This window comes from Plutella xylostella, chromosome Z (assembly GCF_932276165.1).
Source record: "Plutella xylostella chromosome Z, ilPluXylo3.1, whole genome shotgun sequence".
Lineage (NCBI taxonomy): Eukaryota > Metazoa > Arthropoda > Insecta > Lepidoptera > Plutellidae > Plutella > Plutella xylostella.
The window spans coordinates 10088644-10099225 of NC_064012.1; the positions used below are offsets into that span (position 1 = coordinate 10088644).

Consider the following 10582-nt stretch of genomic DNA (forward strand, 5'->3'; position numbering starts at 1 on the left):
ACCGCCCCCCAGACTATGGAGCATTTACTCTCCTGTCCCCTGTGCCCTTCCACCTGCACACGGGAAGGCTTACTCCAGGCCAACCAGAATGCTATCAAAATTGCTTCTTTTTGGTCTGGACAAATACAAAAAATCGCATTTCACTGACACGAAAGAAGAAGAAGAAGAAGAAGAACTAATGATTTATCCGTGGTATTTTATAGGTGCATTAATAACTACAGCTCTTCTCCCTAAATAGATTTTTCGAATATGTTGGCACGCCATGTGCCGATATCGTCACAAAGTATTCAACATTGTAGAGGAAAGACCTTGACTTGCTTATGTAAGTACTTACTTATATTGTTCTGTTTGAACAACGTTGCATCTCGCAATTATGTGTGGGTCTGAGAAAAAACTACCATACATGGAGCAAACCTTAAATTTAAATGTCTGTTTTAAGTACTTACTTATTTTTATTGAATAAAGTATATATCTTCAGATCACACACAACATCACAGCTCCATATATTGTCATCATCAGCCAATATTCGTGCTCTATAAACTGTAATTTTGACATGGACATGATTCGATTTTCGTCCACCGCCGCCGTGAACTCTTGGGTTAATTTCTTTCAGAATCACTCTGGAAGCACCTAGCTGGCTATAGCCAAAGGCCTACAAAAACGACCGCCGCTTTCCGCCACCTAGGACAACAACGACATGAAAAATTACGATCTGGGCTTACTAGGTAGTTCTTCTTCTTCTTCTTCTTCTTCTTCTTCTTCAGGTGCCATCTACTGTTATAGGTCGGCAATAATTAGGGCCACCAGAAGGGCTAGCACGGGGCGCATTGAAGAAGAAGAAGGACTACCAGCCTGAAACACAAACCAACACACAATTTGTAGACAATAGTCTACTGCAGAACAATGGGCCTCCTCCAATTCTGGGTGGGTACTGCCTTATTCTCCACACTTTGCTGGTGGGTTAGATATACAGTCCCAAAACTTTTGGGACAGCCTGTATCGCACAACAGACAAATAAGAGACTCAAGACTCAAGACCCGAGAACATAATAATTGTTATAAGTACGTAAGATTTATCGTTAAACAAAAATCTACCCAGCCGTGGATCCAACTCGGTACCCTCGACACTTCAGTCAGAGTTACTAACCAATGCACCATCCCGTCAGTCGGTAAGTACAAAAATATTACCTTTATTATGAAGACACTCTTGAAAATTTCAGGCTATCAGTTCAGAATCAGTAAAATATTTCATTTCGGCACACTTAAAATTAAGTGTGCTCGAACTGAAACTTCACTGTTTTAATGACTGCCAGGCGTCGTCGATGCAACAGACTGCAGGGCCTCTATCCTTGCCCTCCGGATCATCATCCAACCACAACCAGCGACCCATCTAAAAAATGATCCAGTGAGATTAACATACCTACCTATTTACATATAAGTACATCAAGAAAAGATGTAAAATGATCATTATCTTGTGCCTTACATTACGCTCGCGATGCTGATGCCGGCAACACAGCGGTTCTTCGTAGCCACTCTTCCATCAGTTTTTACAAATTTCTCCGCAAGCGTTCTGTAAACAAACAATAAGACGAACTACAATTGGCCAATCACAACATGCCCTCCTCCATTTTCCGGCATAATTTCTAAACCGCCGAACAGCGTAACGATGGCTATTACGCTAGAATTGTAACAGTTTTTTGTTAGTATATCAAGTGGCGAACTTGCCCGGAGTTGTATGTTTTTGTCGAGAGTTTGTGGAGAGAGGGTGTCTCTTGTGTCTCGGAGTTGAAGCCAGTTGGTGTCGAGAGTGCGAGGAGGTCGAACCGCCATCTCTAGCTTCGCGTCGGTACTTGGTCGGAGAACCGAGTTCAACGGACTTTTGTGTTTGCAGCTGACATTTCAAATGTAAGTTTTCACTTGTTTATATTATTGTACGATATTTTTTTATTTATTTAAGAATAATTCATTAATTATTAGTATTATTCTTCGTGTGCGGTATTATCCCAGAATCATTAAGATTTGGTCATATAAAAAGTTGGAAACTGAAAAATTCAGGACTTTTCATTTAAATCGACTTCTTGTAAAGCCGTATTTAAATGGGTTAATTATTATCTCTATCCTCCACGGGACAGGCATTGCCTAGTGTGGGGGTCAGTACATTCACCATCTCTTGTATATTTTTAAAGGAAATAAACATTTTTACTTTACTTTTTTTTACTTTTAAATATGCTATTACTGCAAAATCTTATTGGCTACGCGAAAATAATATATATTTTATTGTCTTTACACTTAATTAATTTTAATTTATTAGACACTTTTAATTAGTACCTCAGGTACTTATTGCAAATTGCAAAGCGAGAGCAAAATACTTAAAACATATTTTTTATGAATTTGTATTGCGATTTTTACACTGGACGATACATTACATCTTATTTTTATGACTAATAAGAACTTAAAAGTTAATTAACTGTCCTAAAGTTAACAAAACATATTAAATTTATAAGTAGCGCGATTTGAATTTACTGACTCAGTTATAAGTAGGTACCTATTATCTTTAATATATATTATGTTTGTCTATTTGCTAATACTAAAACAAAGCGACCCTAAATAAGGACAAGGCTAGGAAGAAGAAGTAAAAGAAAACAGAAGAATACTTACAGAGCGTTGGTAATTTGATTTCTGATAATTTTGCCAATGTAACTACAACACTTCTTTAACATTTTATTTTTCTGTTGGTACTGGAGCGTTCTACAGTATCAGAATCATAGACCAGAATATTATAAATCAGAATTCAGAAACTACGAAGAACTTGCAAATGTTCGTAGATTAGAACTACAGTCCAACTATAAAGTCGTGAAAACGGAAGTGGATCCTGACTAATTGTTTAAGATCGTATTTAATTGATCTGTTATATTTATTAAAGAACACATCCGGTAAAAAACCATAATCAATCGGTATTTTATTTTTGAAATGTATGTAAAAGAAAGTAAATTTATAACTGATGATGATGACAAGTCTTAGCAAAATCGCACTCTTTGATGTCAGGACTTAATAGTTTGACTGTAATTGCTGGTAAAGAGATTCTTCATCACCCTATTTTGTTTGGGCCATGACCTACACACAGGGCCATGACCTACACACAGGGCCATCCTGTAAACTATTTGTAGCAAGTATCTACACTATCATTATCATCATACACCCGTAATCGTTCACTGATATTTAGCATCGACACATAATAAATTAATAACGTAATGGTGCATAGGCTTACCCCAAAGAGCGCCATAACACTCTGCCCTCGGCTTTATCTAGATCTAATTAGAATCTTGTAGGTACCTATTTTTAGACATATTGCATAAAGTATTATCCAATTATTATATTACTTATTGTATTCTCGTAACATAATTGTTAAACCTCGTATTATCTTGGACCAAAAGGTTGTAACTCCATCCACTAGGTTGCCACTTCCCGCTACCATCAACAAATTAATTTAATTGTCGACGGGTCAGCTAGAGGTGCACCTAACCTAGCCTAAGTTTACAATTATTACGTTGTACATACAATACCTATAAGAAAATTGTACCTACCTCATACCTAATAGGTTTGAAAATCGAACAAGTTTTTTTGTAAAGATAATCACAACATTTCACAAATGAAGAGCAGCCGATAATATTTTTATTCTTAGCCTTTGGAGCTAACCATTACCATCCTCAACTAAATGTTGAATTTGACAGCCAGAACCTGGAGTACGTAGCTTCTTAATCCATCCAACGCTTTCCCTCTTCAAAAAAGGGTGTCATGAGAACTATTGCTCACATTACTCTTCATTATTTGCGTATGTACAGATTTACCAATATTTTCTGCAATCTTCATGATTGAGCACGTCCCACGCTGCGTCGGCGCTGTCATTATTCCGAGCTCCACGCGTGTTGCAACTGCTGCTACGGGCTAACCTAATGACCGAATAACTTATAAACACCGCATAGAAGTGCTGCAAGTTGGGGATTTGAAATGCTAGGTACACAAACTATTAAAAGAAAGCTTTTCGGTTGGTTTGCAGGTTACCTAGGTAGGGTATAGATGTTAGTACTGACTAAGATATGCGATATATTTAAAAAAGCAAATAAATAAAATAAATTTTAACGCCTATAAAATACCTACTCACGAAATTAACTACAAAACGATTCACTCCCTAACCTCCAATTGCAAAGGAAAATAATAGAATGGGTTTAGCTGTCCGACTAACCTAATTAAAAAACCTTAACCTTCGAATATAGTTACTAATTATCTAAGTAGGTACTTAAGTAATAATACTAGGTTGAAGACTGAGTAGGTAGTGTGATGCCTACTCTTATCTACCGAGGCGGATAATCATCTGGAATTCTGGAGGATCCAAGAGGGAATCTGGCTGACATGACCTGTCTGATAAGTGCTGAAGTGCTGATGCTGATACTATAATTAATTCTTATGTAAAAGTGGTACAGTATACAAAAATGTTAGAACATACTTCGATAATTGGTCTCGTCACGTGACTTAAAAAATACAAACAGTTAATAATTTCTTAATTTCGTTAAAATCGATCTAACATTTATATTCGCATGGTTAGATCGACAGGTATAGGTCAGACTGATGCTGAACTTTGAAGTCCAAATAGTTGTTATGTAATGGTTAAGTTACCTACATAATCCCCGACTATTTTAGTTTATATCGGTAGGGTAACGTAACGTACCTAGGGACATTTTCGACTACCCCAACTTTAAATGAAGCTATCGCAGCGTACAACTAAGATATTAATGTGAAATTTTCTTTATTCGGTAGGATATATAATCTATTATCACTAGTATTTGTGCTAAAGCTTTAGTGTGGCCAGTTTTTATTAAATTAAGATAAAAGTAAAAATGCTTGTTTTGACCCAAGGTACGTTACACGTTTGTACCTTGGGACACTGTTTCCTATAGCTTTGTACTATGGAAAATGCAAACTTCTAAATAACGCCTTATATCTCTGTTCTTATTGATTTACTGCATCTCTCTTCTGTCTAGTTTCACTCTGGCACTAATAAGAACAGAGATATAAGGCGTTATTTAGATGTTTGCATTTTCCATAGTACAAATCCATAGGAAACAGTGTCCCAAGGTACAAATTTAATCGTGTCCCAAGGTACAAAAAAGCAATATTTAACCAAAATTTAAATATCTTTATTTTTAATTAATAGGAATCTTTCAGATAATTGCCATGTCATAAAATGAAATAACTGAAAAGTTATACGTGACATCCATGTCTTTATTTTGAGCATGCCTCAATGAGATAAAGCAACACAAAAAACTAGACAAAAGCTACTTTTGACTCCAAAAAACTTCATATTGTCTTCACCACACACTCGATGCTGGTATGATCACGAGACTCACTAGTTTTGCCAAGCGAGTAAAATACTATGCCTAGGGTAGAATTTGAATGTGTTTATTTAGCCGGTTTTAAAAATACAATCAATGTCCCGAGGTACAAGCGTCCCAAGGTACGTTACGTTACCCTACGTTGCTTATTGCATTATGCTGATAGAAAGTATTTGAAGGGCCCAGTTCGAAGTATGGCAGTCTCGATCTCAATGACGTTACATCATGGTCCACCGTACCGTGTCTAAGCTAATAAAACGTGTTTTAAATGAGAGTAAACTCGGGTTCAGCTATTACCTACTAATGATTTATAAGTAAGTATGTAGTAGGTAGGTAGGTGTAGGTACCTATTCAGTTCTATCGTGTATTGAAAACGTGGATCTATTATCAGTGGATAAACAGAATATATATTTATCCCAATCAAAGCGCTAAGTTTTGAAAAATGCCTACCTTAATAGGTAATTTATAGAATTGTAGAGATTGCAAAACAAAAATTTCTTCATCGCGAAATGGCATTAGAACACTAAAAGGTCGATTTATGTATAAATAATTGAAGGATTTGTCTCGAAAATAATTATAAATTAAAATGTGTTGCCTTGAAATCAGCCCCAATAATAATTATCACTAGTAACTTATACCTTCCTTATGCAGATTAAAGGGAAACTACATTTAGCAGCCTTTACAGTAGTACATAATAATTGATAATATTGCTTTCGTCGTCTTCGACGTCAACCATATATAACCATAACATTTTCCCAGATCCATCCGCCATGTCTCGCCGACTCCAAAAGCGCCACCTAACTCCTGCGGACGAATACCAGTGCCCGCTGTCAGAGGAGTCTCAGAAAATAGCCCTGGACGAGCTGCGGGAGACCAGCAACGCCAGGACCCAGGCCCTGGCCGCCTTGCGGAGCTGGATGGAGCAGAACCCCAAGTTCACGGCAATGAGGATGGGTAAGTTCACACTTTTTTCTCGGGTAGGTACCTATACCAGCAAAATTAACTTAAGTATCTGTTGCCCCAGCCAACACAAACAAATTCTTGATAAATAACTTAGGTACGCCAAAAAAACATTTGGACGACTTTACCTGTATCTTCAGCAAGAAGCTTGAATGTGCGGATTTCATGCATGAAAATTTATGACACCTTGACTCGCACCCTTATGATTTATGATAGAATGCATGGAATAACGGTTAAATAACGGGGAGCACCCTCGTGATTCTCACAACTGCTTATTAAACCACCCCTACGCACTAATATAGCAAGCTAACCATTTCTGTGTCTGCTTACACCAGATGCCAGCTTCCTGCTCCGGTTCCTCCGTACGAAGAAGTTCAGCGTCCCCATGGCGCAGGAGGCCATCGAGCGGTACATCCTGCTGCGCCAGTCCTGGGGCATCGCCTTCAACCAGCTCGACTACAAACTGCCTATTATGATGGAGCTCGTTGACCTTGGGTAAGATTGTTTTGTCTACTTATACACTCGCGGGCAATAAAAGTGTTCCACCTACATACCTTTAAATGTGCTATGTCACGGAACCTTTTCATTGCCCGCGAGTGTATTTTGGTAAAGACTAAGTTCGTTATGTAAGCAGAATGTTAACCAACATAGTTTATTGGCTGAAACGTGGGCAGTTAGTGTTAATGCCAAGGTCAATCTCATTTCTCAGTCAAGGCATTTGTATTTATACTTTACTGAATGAAATAAAATCTGCACTGAAAACTGTTGCAAAAGTTGTAAGTGTAGTTAGACCAAAGAGCTCACACTCAAGAGACCACATAGGAAGAAATTCTGACAGAACTACTTTTCGAAATACAGGGAACCTAATAAAAAAATCAACAATGATTTTGCTTACAGGTTTTAACTAATTTCTTATGTTGCAGGTTCATTTTTGTCAGCCCATTCAAAGATAAGGGAGGACGACGAGTTATCATTTACAGACCTGGTAGATATTTCTCTGATAATCATCATCACCATAATGTCATCGATGCAATGCCTAAATAAATTATTTATGTACTTTTATGTATTTTTTAGGTCACGGAAAGTATAATATTTATCTATTTGAGTAATTAAGTATGCTTATTTATTCCTAAGTTTCATTTTATGAATATGTATTTTATCCGCACGATACTATACTCATTCATAATATTTAATTCATACACCGACTATTTATTTTGTTGCCAAACATTTGTTGCGAAACACATAAACCAACATTTCATTACCTACATTAGTTACGAATATTATATCACAGAAGTGCTGTTAAATAATTAGTATGAATTGCCTATTAAAACATAAATATTTACAACCACAACCAATAAATCTAATCGCTTAAATCGATTCGGTAATAAATACCAATCACACATCTTAAACTTCCCAAAGAGAGCGAATACTCACGCTAAACTTTTCCAGGTGTGTTCGATCCTTACAAGTACACCAACCAGGACATGTGTCGGGTGATGGCGACCTGCTACGAGACTCTACTGGAAGATGAGGATGTTCAGGTCAGGGGTGTGGTCCACTACGCCGACGGCGCCGGGGTCAGTCTGCCCCACCTCACCTTGTTCACACCTAAAGAGGCCGTCAGAATCATCAAGAATGGAGAGGTGAGTTAGGGATATCTATCACAATAATGGCCGTAGGCCACTTTCGACATTACCATGAGATATAGGTAGGTATACTTACAGTGGACCGGCGACGGCGAACTCAGATCTCAGACAGCTAAAAGTTGGATAAAGAATGCAGAGCAAGGAGTGTTGTGACCCTCCTTGTGGTAGGAATACAATACGCGCTGTAGTGAGTGTTTATTGGCTGATGACGATGACACATGCCTACTGCTATTTATATATAATTCTGTCAGATTTGCAACATAACCTGGTAACTAATCTACCAGATACCTGTGCTCAGGAGGAAGTTACAGCAGGTATACGTAAGTGAAGCGTTTGGCTCCAACACAATAATATTGACATGCCATTTTCTCTGCAGCGAACAATCCCAATGCGACACAAAGAGATCTACGGGGCCAACGTGCACCCCACAGTCAAGTTCGCACTAGACTTCGGCATGAGCATGATCTCGGAGAAGATCCGGAAGCGAGTGAGCCTGTACACTTGCATCAAGGACGCCGAGATAGACCAGAGCCTGCTGCCCAAGGAGTATGGCGGCGAGATGCCCATGAAGGAGATGATTGGTGAGTTCTTAAATACCTAGCTACCATATTATTAAAACTTACAGCTTATTATGTTTACTTGTAACGTACCTACACGCTTTCTGCTGTGAGTCTTCTTTGGCTATGCTCGTGAATCTGCAAATCTGTCATGACTCTATCTATGCATTATTCCCCATAACTATACTAATGTCAAGCATCACACCTTCACCTCGCATTAAATCCTATTCATAGTTACCCAATTTTCACCTGTTATAACCGAAAACATTCCTTGACAGAACTATGGAAAGTGGAGTTAGAAGCCAAGCGCGAGCGACTCCTATTGAACGACAAGCTGGCAGTACGCCTCGAGATGTACAGCGAAGCGGCGCGCGAGGGGGCGGTGTCGGCGCTGCGCAGTGGAGCCAACACATGCGCAGGCGCAGACGCGGTGGGCGACGCCATGCGCGGACTCACTGGCAACTTCCGGAAACTTGAAGTAGACTGATTATTTAAAATTCGAATTTAGAATTCCAAGTACAAAAAGAAGGATTTGATGACGAATTTATTGGGGTTAGTGGCCTGCAAAAGTATTATGTAATAGGCTAAGTGTTCTGTATAGGCGTTTATAAGACTTTCTTAGATACTGGACTGGGCTCTATCTACCACCTGTTAAATCTCTTATTATGTTAATGATTAGGACTTATGTTAAGTACTTATCGCATTGTTGTTTATGAATAAATAAAATTACGTAATTTTAGTCTGTTATTTATTCAAAACCCATAACCTAATACTGACAAAAATTAATACACAATACCAGAATAAACTCTGGTTTTATTAAATCATAGATTTTTGTAGATACAAAATGCAACGGCGAGTATTGAAATTTTATAGTTTAGGTTCTTACAGGTTAATTTATGAACGGAAGAATGGAATAGTGTTTTTCACCATGCCTGAAAAGTCTAGTGTGTTATAATGAAGGTCACACTGTTATGTAAAATGGACAACATTTCAAAAAACTAAAGCTGCTATAAATCGAAAACCATTTCGAGATTTAGCTCTAAAGGCCACAAAAAAAATGTTTTTGTATTTTTTGGATGTATCATTTTCGAGAAAATCACGAAATAGTAAAAAAGTGCTGATGACGTCATGCATCAGGTGCGATGCATTTTGATGATCAAAGCCTATAGATTTAAAAACAAAGTAACTGTCACTTTCATTTTTTTATTGACGTTGACGTTTTATCGTGATGTTGTTGTTTATTTGGGTCATTTTCATTAATTCTGTTCTAACACTTTCTGACTATTTTTTTAATTTATTATTAAGAGATGACCTCTATATAATATGTCCCAGAGCATGCCACCGCCTACACAGCTGAAAAAATGCTTCTGCTTATTTTTTTACATGATAAGTACCTACTTTCCATCATCAGAAATATCAAGGTCGTTTGAAAATGACCCATTTGTTGGTTGGCATGTAAACAAAGTTTAAATGTCACTTGTCAGTGTCATTTATGTTTTTTCTCGAGACTCAGGCAATAGACAAAAATAAAAATTGAGCCTAATATGTGACGTCACTTCCGGTTTTAAAATAATTAACTTTAAAGTTAAAAATATCATGCAAAAACTTATGTATATACAAAATAAAAAAATACGGGTCCACTAATTTTCTATAAACTTTCCGAATAACTAATAAAAATATAGGGTAAAGAAAATGAAATCTTGTCCATTATTTCAGAGTGTTTCTGTGTCAGCATGAGTTTTCCACATAAACCTTTATTCAGACATTGCGAAACAGACGTAATCCTCTTTCATATGATTTATATTGAAAGGATGGCGGTAGACATTGAATATTCGCTAATTTGAGCACGCTACAAGTCGAATATTCGGCTCACGGTGAGATGAGAGAGGCGCCAAATATTCAATTTCTTAACGTAACGGAACCAGCGAATATTCAATGTGAGTCGCTACCTTAAGGATTAAAGTACCATCCAACCGACTCATAAATTAACATATAGTACCTATGTACATACATATTTAACAATATACCTA

The 10582-nt window shown here is 37.5% G+C and overlaps 1 protein-coding gene across 1 annotated transcript; it reads left to right on the forward strand.

Moving 5' to 3' along the window:
- The first annotated feature begins 1718 nt into the window (after nt 1-1718).
- LOC105384121 (alpha-tocopherol transfer protein-like) lies at nt 1719-9279 on the forward strand. The gene is made up of 7 exons (XM_011554306.3): nt 1719-1904; nt 6149-6343; nt 6685-6844; nt 7273-7334; nt 7799-7992; nt 8372-8576; nt 8831-9279. Exons 2-7 carry the CDS (start codon nt 6160-6162, stop codon nt 9037-9039), a joined length of 1014 nt encoding a protein of 337 aa, XP_011552608.3. The 5' UTR covers nt 1719-1904; nt 6149-6159; the 3' UTR covers nt 9040-9279.
- The last annotated feature ends 1303 nt before the right edge of the window (nt 9280-10582 follow it).

What these genes read in the sequence shown, in the direction of transcription:
- LOC105384121 (XM_011554306.3), top strand. Translation starts at nt 6,160, where the DNA reads ATGTCTCGCCGACTCCAAAAGCGCCACCTAACTCCTGCGGACGAATAC. An exon ending in ATGGAGCTCGTTGACCTTGG is followed by an intron (nt 6,845 to 7,272) that starts GTAAGATTGTTT and finishes CTTATGTTGCAG; the next exon opens with GTTCATTTTTGTCAGCCCAT. An exon ending in GCCCATGAAGGAGATGATTG is followed by an intron (nt 8,577 to 8,830) that starts GTGAGTTCTTAA and finishes ATTCCTTGACAG; the next exon opens with AACTATGGAAAGTGGAGTTA.